The following is a 10,760-nucleotide window of genomic DNA, read 5'->3' as shown; positions in this document are numbered from 1 at the left end:
TAGAGCTCAAAAATTTGTGTATTAAAAGGGCAGAACAAAACTATCCCCAATGAGGAAGCAGGATTCTTTCTTGGCTGAATCCCATGGCTCACGCTAAGCATGCATAGCATGGCCTCCCAGTCAGGATGAGCTCTGAGCACAGCCCTCAGTGTTCACAAGAGGATATCCTTAGATCTGATTGTGTACAAGATGTTTGTTTGAGGTCCTGCACATCTGACTTTCTGGCCAGCAATTTGCCACCACTGCAACTTTGAAAGGGAAACAAGCAGAGGGACACTCATGTGACTGGCACACAGCCCAGTCATACTTATCAGAACTGAGAGATCATTACTGTGACTTTGGCTCCAAACCCACGGGTGAATCCCCCACCCTAGTGAGCCGGGCTGGACCATGTGTGAGTTACTGGGGTGGCCTTTGCATCTCTGACCTAAGGCCTGTTTGATCCCATGGGCACAGTGAACTTTGTAACTTAAAGCACAGTGAACTTTGTAACTTAATCCCTCCTTTTCTCACTTACTACAGAAACATATATTTAAATATTTTTACCAAGAAATAGACTTTTGGAATACGTTTTGTGCACTGCCCTGACTTCTAATTTAATCTTTCTTCCTAATTCATGTACACTGGTATATCTTTTCTCCTCCCTCCCCCTTCCTTTCATTTAAGAAAACGAATATATTTCATTTAACTTTCTGTAGGGTGCATGTATTTTTAAGTTGTTGTAATTCACATTGGGAATAAGGCATGGGCCAAAGATAAAGTCCGGATAAAATCCATTTTTCTATTACCTCAAAAGAGAGTGGTACAGATTCCCTTACACACACACATACACATACACACACATGCAGATGCACACACGTACACACACATGCGTACACACGTTATACTGGAGAGCACAGTCCAATGCCCACTGTCTCCAGAGTGAGGCCCTCTCGTTACCCAAACCACTCTCTAATGTTTTAATTCAGAGCTCGTCATCAGAACTCGACTCAGAGCTGCCTTCACATCCTTGTTCCGCAGACTGTATATGAGAGGATTCAACATGGGGGTCGCCACAGTATAAAAGAGCACCACTACCTTTTCCTGCTCAGCTGAGGCCATGGAACGAGGCTGCATGTAGGTGAAGAGGGCCATCCCATAGGATATTGAGACCACAGTGAGGTGGGAGGCACAGGTCCCGAAGGCCTTGTGGCACCCCTGGGTGGAGCGGATCCGCAGGATGGCAACTATGATGTGGGTGTAGGAGAGTGAGACCAGGCAGCCGGGCACCAGCAGCACCACCACACTGGAGGCCACTATGACCACCTGGTTGAAGGTGACGTCCACACAGGCCAACCTGACCAGTGCCAGTGTCTCACAGGCCACATGGTTCAACACGTTGTGCCCACAGGTGGGCAGGTGCATGGTCAGTGCCGTCTCCATAGCAGAATTAGCCAGGCCCACTAGCCAAGAGACAGCTGCCAGTGCCATGCAGAGCCTTGGGCTCATCACTGCTATGTAACACAGGGGGTCGCAGACAGCCACGTAGCGGTCATAGGCCATTGCGGCCAGCAGCAAAAACTCAGTCCCTCCGAGGGCCAGGGAGAAAAAGAGCTGGGTCCCACATCGGGCAAAGGAGATGGTCTTCTTCTCCAGGAGGAAGTGCACCAGCATCTGAGGGACCCCGCTGGAGGTGTAGCAGATGTCCACGAGTGAGAGGTGGCAGAGGAAGAAATACATGGGCAGGTGGAGTCTCACATCCAACCAGATCAGGAGCAGGATGAGCCCGTTGCCCAGCAGGGTCAGCAGGTAGGTGGCCCCAAATAAGACAAAGAGTCCAGCCTGGGTTTGCCTGTCACTGGAGAGACCCATTAGGATGAACTCACTCACCCAGATCACGTTGTCCCTTCCCAATTGGGACATTGAACCTCACTTCTTCAATCTAGGTGGTTAGGACGGAATGCAAAGGTCTTGGCGGAAAGGACATTTGGTTTCTGACACTAAACCAAATTCTGAGAGATTCTGAAGGACAAAGTCCCCGTTTTGGCCATTCTTTCACGTCTAGGACTGAGCAGTTACAGTTGTGTAGGAGGTAATCTATCAATGTAGAAAGAATGATATAGAAGAAAGGATGAGAGAAGGAAAGAAAAACTAAGGAAAGACAATAGAAAAATGGAAAAGGAGAGAAGGAACGTGGAAGATAGGAAAGAAAGGAAGGATTCTTCACTGTGGGGTAGCAATGGGTAAAGTATTGTAATCAGACACTTGAGAACCATAGGGATGTCCTGGGCTTTCTCAGCTCATTTCTTAACTCTGGACTGGGCTGCTGTTCATGCTTCTTCTAGGGCCTACCGAGTCCAGACAGGAATCCTCTCACATCCTTTTCATTTCTCCCACAAGTCCAGATAAAGCTGAAGTCCTTGAAACCAATATCTACTAATCCCCAGCTGGTGTGCCAGGGTCTGTGCCAGGCATTGGTTACCTGCCTGTGAGCAAGAAAGATAGAAACGTGGGCCCTTGCTTTCTTGGTTCTTATAATTTATCTAGGGACATACAGATTACATCCACAATTACAAACAATTAATTAAGTATAATTGTGCTAAGTGCTATGAAGGAGAAGAAGAACAAGGTTAGTATTTGGCTAATTAAATTTGGAGCTTTGTAATTAAATTACTGTGGTAGTTATGTCTTACTCCTTAATAACATGCAATTTATATAGTGAGTTTCAGGCATTTATTTAGATGTTTAAACAAGTGATTAACAAAGTAATGTGATGCAAGTGTTTGAAAACCAATGATAGTCATGTGTTACTACTGAGTATGAGGTCATGGAAACCCCCTGAAACTTTTCAGAGTGAATTCTCTCTTGTCAGCTAAGGTTGTACCAGGTCCTCTCTCTTCTACCATGCTGACTGGTCCTCTTGAAAAATAGAATTAAGTGCCATCACTTTTTCTTAATAGAAATATAATCTCCAGGTATATTTCCTGCTCTTAAAAATATTTAATTAATAAACTAATTCATTTATTAGCACATTATTGAGTATATCAGGCACTATGCTTTCAACCAACCTCTAGGAAATTCCACCTTTCAATATTAGGAATTTGTGTTTAGAAAATCAGCAGTGCCAGAGGATCAAATAATAAATAAAAAAAAATGGATTTTGGTCAAATCTGAGAATCTAATGAGAGCGTGTTTGTGCAAGCCACTACAGCCAGAGAACAAATGCTGTACATCAGCATTAAGAAAACCAGAGCAGAAACGTAGAATAAAATGCAAGAGAGCTGAAATGCATAATTCAATTTATATTTCTTTTGGCTGGAAACATTGGTGGAGGGAGAGAGCAGAGAGGACCTGGATGGAGTTGGCATCTTGTCTCCATTCAGCCCTGGCCCTGCAGTGGGCAGAAGGTGTCACTGTAGAAACTGCTAAGAATAGAAACTGGCCTTGGGTTTGCAAGGTTGGAGGTCAGTTTCTAGGGTCAGAGCCAGGGGCTGGAATTTTGACTACTGCCCCAGAGAGATGGTTCCCTTGCATCAACAGAAGAAGTAACTCAATGCTGATCTACTGTGATCGGTAGGTTGCTTGTTACTACAGAGAGAATCTTCACCTTCAGAGCTGGCTTCATGGATTGAGATACCCTCCAGAAGGTAACCACAACTTTTTAAAAAGAAAAGAAATATAGAGGCTAAGTGTTTCATTCCTTTCATTTTACAAACAAGGAAACCAAGGAATAGGGCTAAGGTGATTTACCCAGGTCTCAGATCTACCTGGAGACTACGCTGGAACAAGGGTCAGGGCTGCCCTGCACATCTAGCTCTCTCCAAGCCTGTGAGTGAAAGGCGGGAAGGAGTTCTGAAAAGCTGTGGTCTAGGAAGGGAGGCACCTGAGGAACCTCAGTCGGGAAGCTCAGGACAGCCATCTGTCCTTGAAGAGAAAAACATGTGGTGTGTGGGTAAAGCTTTAAATGAGAAGTCAAGGGGTCTGAGTTTGAGTTTGCCTCTTCCATTAGTCTGCTACGTGCACCTTACTAGACCTCTCTGAGCCACAGTTTCTTCATTTGAAATGCATGAATGATAATAATGCTTATCTCACAATATCTTAAGATCAGATGAACAAATGAATATGAATGTGCTTTGTAAAGTGCTAAGTAAACATAAGTGGCTGTTACTATGCTCAACAAGTCCAAATTACAGAGGTAAAGTCTACCCAGTGCCATGGGGACGAGAAACAATATGAATATGTGCTATAAAGGTCAGAAAGTTAACAGAATGTGGGTCATAAAGCCCCTTGAAATGTATTATATTCTTAAACCACCTAAATATGGAGAGCTTGTTAAATATAGTGAAGAATCAAAGTAGAGGATTCACCTGTACTCAACGGGTAGGTAGTGCATGCTCTGCACACAGTGTGAGCTTAGTACTATTTTATTCCAATACATTTTGGTGATGTCTTTAGATGATGAAAAACTATTTTTATGGATCAGTGGCCCTGTTCTTAGCTTTTTGGGACAGAGAATTTTATTCCACTTTTCTCACCTTGGTAAACATGTACGGAGCACTGATCAGTGCCTGGTCCAGTGGAAGGTACTGGGATAACAAATCAATCGGTCTGGTCTCCCTCTTAGGAACTCAGCCTGCAGGGAGAATAGAAAGAGTGAGTCATCATGACCTTATCAGAGAGTTTTCAGAGGAAGCTTGATGAAGACATCTGGTGAGAGAAGACATAGAGTCTGGCTATGTAATCAGCTTAGCAGATCTGTGGAAATAATAAAATAGAAATAAAAAACAAAACAAAAACAAGAAATAGTGCTCTTCCCTCTTGAAAAAGTAGAAGAGGTTTAAGGCATGCTAAGATTCATATAAGGAGGCCTGGGCTTCAAGCTGTATCAGTAAACCATCTACATATCCATTGGGTACATTGCTACATTTTAAAGTCACAGTTTCTTCATCTACAGAATGAGCAAGTTAGATTAGGTTAGATTTCTTCCAGCTCTAAAGATTTGTGATAAGTGAATATACATAATCTGTGGTTTAAAACAGTATAGAAGGGAAAAATAGATCCTTTGGTTTTTGGTTGCTCTAAGCATGCATAGCTAGTGGGACTGTAGGCAATGAGATATGAGTTAATGGGTTTTGGGTTCAAAGGATTCAGATCGCACACATAGCTGATTGGGGAGGTGTCAGTGAACGGGACTAATTGACTCAAAACCAGAGACTAAGGAAACGGGGAAGAGGACTACACCAGTAGAAATGGCAAAACTACTTGGGCCAAGGCTGAAAGGCTAGTAGCCTTCTGATATGTAAGCCTCCTTCCAAAGTTTGTCCCTAAGTGCTATGAAGGAGAAGAAGAACAAGGTTAGTATTTGGGCTAATTAAATTTGAGCTTTGTAATTAAATTACATGTGGTAGTTATGTCTTACCCTAATAACATGCAATTTATATAGTGAGTTTCAGGCATTTTTTAGAGGTTTAACAAGTGATTAACAAAGTAATGTGATGCAAGTGTTTGAAAACCAATGATAGTCATGTGTTTTTTTTTTAATACTGAGTATGAGTTCATGGAACCCCCTGAAACATTTTCAGAGTGAATTCTCTCTTGTAGCTAAGGTTGTACCAGTCTCTCTCTTCTACCATGCTGACTCGTCCTCTTTAAAAAATAGATTAAGTGCCCATCACTTTTCTTAATAGAAATATAATCTCCAAGTATATTTCCTGCTCTTAAAATATTTAATTAATAAACTAATTGATTTGATGACTGACAAGAACTAGGATTCTATCAAGTGGCTTGAAAACACTGATATGTGTCATCTAGGTCCTGGGAAGAATTCAAAGAGCCTCCAACTACAACCAGTGAGAAAAACACAGTGGAGGATCACAAAACAGTCCCGGACGCTCCCAGGGATTTGGGCTTTATCCTTCCACCACCTTCTCTTAGCCTTCCTTGTGGGTGACTCACCAAGGCTGAGTGCTCAAGTGCTCACTTCATGCACAGGACATATTGAGTGTGGAGATGTACATCTCTTGGAAAGTCCTTGATACAGTTGTTCATCCTCTTCTTGGGGATGCAGGTTTTACTTTGTCAGTTTTAGCTGATAACTTTTCAGAATTTAGGCTTCCCCAGAGGGCAATTACTTGCTCTTGGTGTGTTTCTTAGTCATTCTTCCCCACAGCTACTTCTCTGCAACCACAGCTCCCCTCTCTGCTGAGTTCCCTGTGGAATACATATTCTAAAAACATTTTATTCCAACTTTTAATTGTCCTTCTAGTTCCTAACATAATGAGCCATTCTCTGACTCTTTTATATCTTTTACTTCCCTTCAGTGCTGTAGCATCACTGAGGACTTTTGGTAGAAGTCAAGAGACAGAAACATTTACTTTCCTGATCTGGTGGAAGGGACTGAAAGTAATTGAGAAAGAAAAGAGAAAGTAAAATTTTAGAACCCGGTCCCCTTCCTAAAGGAAGAAAATGAAAGCACCTTCGCTCCTCCTCCCACACACCAAGTTTTAGTGACAGTGACATCTAGTTTTAGAGTGGTGAGGATGCATTCCAATAGTAAGTAAGTTCTCACAAGATCTGGATGTTTGAAAGTGTGTGGCACCTCCCTACTCTCTCTCTCTTCCTCCTGCTCTGGCCGTGTAAGACGAGCCTGCTTTGCCTTCGCCTTCCACCATGATTATAAGTTTCCTGAGGCCTCCGCTCCATGCTTCCTGAACAGCCTGTGGACTGTGAGTCAATTAAACCTCTTTTCATTATAAATTACCAGTCTCAAGTAGTTCTTTATAGCAATGCAAGAACAAGCTAATACAAATATTTTTAAATGTTTATAATAAGCACATATTTTCCTCTAATAGGAATCCAAATGAAATTTTTAAAAGTCACATATCTGATAGAGACATAGCACACTGAGATTGTGATATTAGGAAATCAACTTGCTGTCTTAATGCCTGGCACTACAAAATAGCCTTTGGCAACATACGTGAGCGTTCAAGGGTAGAGGAAATATACAATTAAAATTGTATCTCAGCAAAGTAGATGTAACTATAGGTTCTGGACTATTTATATCATAAAAGATAAATCTGTAAATATCCTCTAGTGGCAAACACCCTGGACTAGAGGCAGGACAACGGGTTTTACTATGGCTTTAGTACAAATAGCTCTGTGACTTTTGACAAGTCACCTAATCTCCCTGGGTCTTAGTTTCTTAGTTTGTAAAACAAAGTAGTTGGTTTGGACCTAAAGGTCCTGCAGTTTTGGAAGTCTGTATTTTTCAGTGTGTACATTACAACATTTTCCTTTCGTTCTAGATTCTAGATTCTGAGGTCTAATACTAAAGTCATTCGACCACGAGTTCCAAACTGGACTTAAGGAGACAGGAAGAATCATTTCCTTTGAGATTGACCAATATCAGGAGTTTCATTGAAGAAGGCAATGAAAGACCCACAGCCTTGGACATAATTGATTTCCTGTGATATCTCTGTGGGCCCAGGCCTGCTACTTACCTGGATCTTTGCCCTCTTTCACTCCTTTGGAACTGCCCCACCACTACCTACTTTCCCACTCTCTCCTTCCCCACCCCAATATCTCCTTGCCAGAAGACTTTCCTGTTTCTAGCAATAGTTTAGTTCACTCCCAGGGAACTACTATATCTGGTTCTCAGTTACTAACCTTTCCATTCAGTTCTTTCCATTCCATTTTTTTACCAGAATTAATGTTTCTTTATCTTTCCCCAGTGAAATGTAAAAGGTACCTTCTGGGAAGCATTTTGCTGGAACTGATGACTGCTGTGCTTGACAGCAGCTTCAACAGCCTCAGATACAACTCATCATGAATTCGCTCTGCCATGACTGGGTTAGAATACTGTTCTGTTTCCTATCTCTACATGTAGGAAAAATTTAAAGTGGAGTTTCTATGCTTTGGTCTTTTCTCTGTACATACCCAATAATGACTTAGGGGAAAGCACTTAAGTGACAGTGATGGGGATGAGTAACTAAAATTCAATGAACACTAAAAGCTTTATAAGAATCATCTCATTGAAACTTTACGTAATTTCCTTATTACGTATTAACATTGAATAGGCACTATACATTCCATTCCTAGAAAAGAAGTCTTTCCATAATAAATTACAAGTGCAAACATGAAGTCCAGGACAATTTTTACTTCAAGATCAACTTGTCTATATGCTAGGATAATGAATTTGAATACTCTTTACTGGTATTCCCTGAAGACGTAGCTATTTTTTTTTCTATAATGATCTTACCTTCTTGAGTCTCCATTCTGTTGGGTACTGTAGAAAGAAGACAAAAAGCAAACCATATAATATACCAATTAAAGCGTATCTTAGGTTTTTTTTTTTTTTTTTTACAGTGTAAATGGTCTCTATTAACTTAAAATGATCTTTCCAGGTAAATATTTAATTAATTTGAAGTTCTACCTTATATCAGAGTGGTTTATTTCTTTTTCTTCTTTATCAACAGGGCTTCTGGGTATGAGACAAAACCTGATAGTACTGACTCGTGGGGCTTTGGATGGATATGTAGAATCACTCTTATTCAATGCCGGTCCTGGTGCTGGTTTCTGCAACTGGACAACCACTCTTATCTTTGCATATTCACTTGGCAGGTTTCTGTTGAGACACAGTTTTTGTGGATCCAGCCTGTGTCATCCACTGTTGGAGGCTGTGGCCAAGGAACCCATGGAGTGTATGTTGTCTTGGCTTTGTCAGGGCTTGGTGGCCATCTTCTTGTTGAAATGATCCCACTTCTGGTTTTCCAATGCTGTGATTCCCCCAAACACACATACATCACCTCCCAGACATGACTGATTTCTTCTGGAACCCTGAGTTGGGAAGTCCATTCTGTAGCCCTCAGTGATATGGCCACATTTTCTCCACCAAATTGATCCCATCTGGCACGTTCTTTGATTGAGCTTCCAGCTGCTTTCTGTATCTGCACCTCACATTTGAGGCAAACAGGAGCTTGAGGCCTGCATTCCATAGTCTAGGGAGCCAGGAGCATGCTCAGATTGACTTGCCTGCCACCCTCCTTCACTGCTGCTTTTCTATCATCCCTCAACACCTTTGGAGTTTCTGGGTCACCCTGAACAACAGTCTCTTGGTAGGACTCTGAATGGTGATCAGGAAAGTATTTCTACCTTTGGCCTTTTCTTATCCTACCTCTTCATCCTTAGGGCCTCAGTCCCTTGGAGGGCTGGTTAGAACACATATATTTGATTGTCTGCTTCTTCTACTTTTCTCTTCCTTTATTTATTCCCAAGTCTGTGTCAGAAAGAGAAGGTTTTGCCCCCTAATGAAATGGAAGATTTCCCTTATGTCATATCCTAAATTCCCTAGTTTATCAAAATCTCAATGTTCAAATTCAAAGCTTGTGGGTTTTGAGGTAGGTGCCTCAGGACTTCAGAAATTTGGAATTAATAAAGAAAAAATAGATTGATCTATTTTTCTCTAAGTGTTATCCTTGTGCCTGCAATTCTCCATATGGTGTCCATCTTGGACAGGGAATTGGGCATCTCTTCTTTTTGTTATTTAACTTGTCCTGCTGAAACTCAGCCAGGACAGGGCACAGTGCAGCACCAAGTGGCTACAAGGTAATCAGATTCTGAGCACTAAACACAAGGCACATATTTTCCTTTCCTTTTCTTTTCTTTTTTTTTAAATTAATTAATTTTTTTGAGACAGAGTCTTCAACCAGGCTGGAATGCAGTGATGCAATCTCGGCTCACTGCAGCCTCCGCCTCCTGGGTTCAAGTGATTATCCTGCCTCAGCCTCCTGAGTAGTTGGGATTACAGGCACCTGCCACCACGCCTGGATAATTTGTTTTTATTATTATACTTTAAGTTCTAGGTTTCTTACATATGTATACATATGCCATGTTGGTGTGCTGCACCCATTAAGTTGTCATTTACATTAGGTGTATCTCCTAATGCCATCCCTCCCCCCTCCCCCCACCCCACTACAGGCCCCAGTGTGTGATGTTCTCCTTCCTGTGTCCAAGTGTTCTCTTCGTTCAATTCCCACCTATAAGTGAGAACATGCAGTGTTTGGTTTTTTGTCTTTGTGATAGTTTGCTGAGAATGATGGTTTCCAGCTTCATCCATGTCACTACAAAGGACGTGAACTCATCCTTTTTTATGGCTGCATAGTATTCCATGGTGTATATGTGGCACATTTTCTTAATCCAGTCTATCGTTGATGGACATTTGGGTTGGTTCCAAGTCTTTGCTATTGTGAACAGTGCCACAATAAACATACGTGTGCATGTGTCTTGATAGCAGCATGATTTATAATCCTTTGGGTATATTCCCAGCAATGGGATGGCTGGGTCAACTGGTATTTCTAGTTCTAGATCCTTGAGGAATTGCCACACTGTCTTCCACAATGGTTGAACTAGTTTACAGTCCCACCAACAGTGTAAAAGTGTTCCTATTTCTCCACATCCTCTCTAGCACCTGTTGTTTCCTGACTTTTTAATGATTGCCATTCTAACTGGTGTGAGATGGTATCTCATTGTGGTTTTGATATGCATTTCTCTGATGGCCAGTGATGATGAGCATTTTTTCATGTGTCTGTTGGCTGTATGAATGTCTTCTTTTGAGAAGTGTCTGTTCATATCCTTTGCCCACTTTTTAATGGGGTTGTTTGTTATTTTCTTCTAAATTTGTTTGAGTTCTTTGTAGGTTCTGGATATTAGCCCTTTGTCAGATGAGTAGATTGCAAAAATTTTCTCCCATTCTGTAGGTTGCCTGTTCACTCTGATGGTAGTTT

General features: G+C 41.7%; 1 protein-coding gene across 1 annotated transcript; it reads right to left on the bottom strand.

Annotated features, from left to right (window-relative positions):
* Positions 1 to 951: 951 nt before the first annotated feature.
* On the bottom strand, positions 952 to 1,902 carry LOC108544223 (olfactory receptor-like protein OLF3). The gene has a single exon (XM_017895262.1). The coding sequence runs from the start codon at positions 1,900 to 1,902 to the stop codon at positions 952 to 954; it is 951 nt and encodes a 316-aa protein (XP_017750751.1).
* Positions 1,903 to 10,760: the final 8,858 nt, after the last annotated feature.

Source organism: Rhinopithecus bieti, unplaced genomic scaffold (assembly GCF_001698545.2).
Source record: "Rhinopithecus bieti isolate Rb0 unplaced genomic scaffold, ASM169854v2 scaffold_26569, whole genome shotgun sequence".
In the NCBI taxonomy this organism is placed as follows: domain Eukaryota; kingdom Metazoa; phylum Chordata; class Mammalia; order Primates; family Cercopithecidae; genus Rhinopithecus; species Rhinopithecus bieti.
Note: the sequence above shows the minus strand (reverse complement) of the source record. Positions and strands in the feature narration are given on the sequence as shown.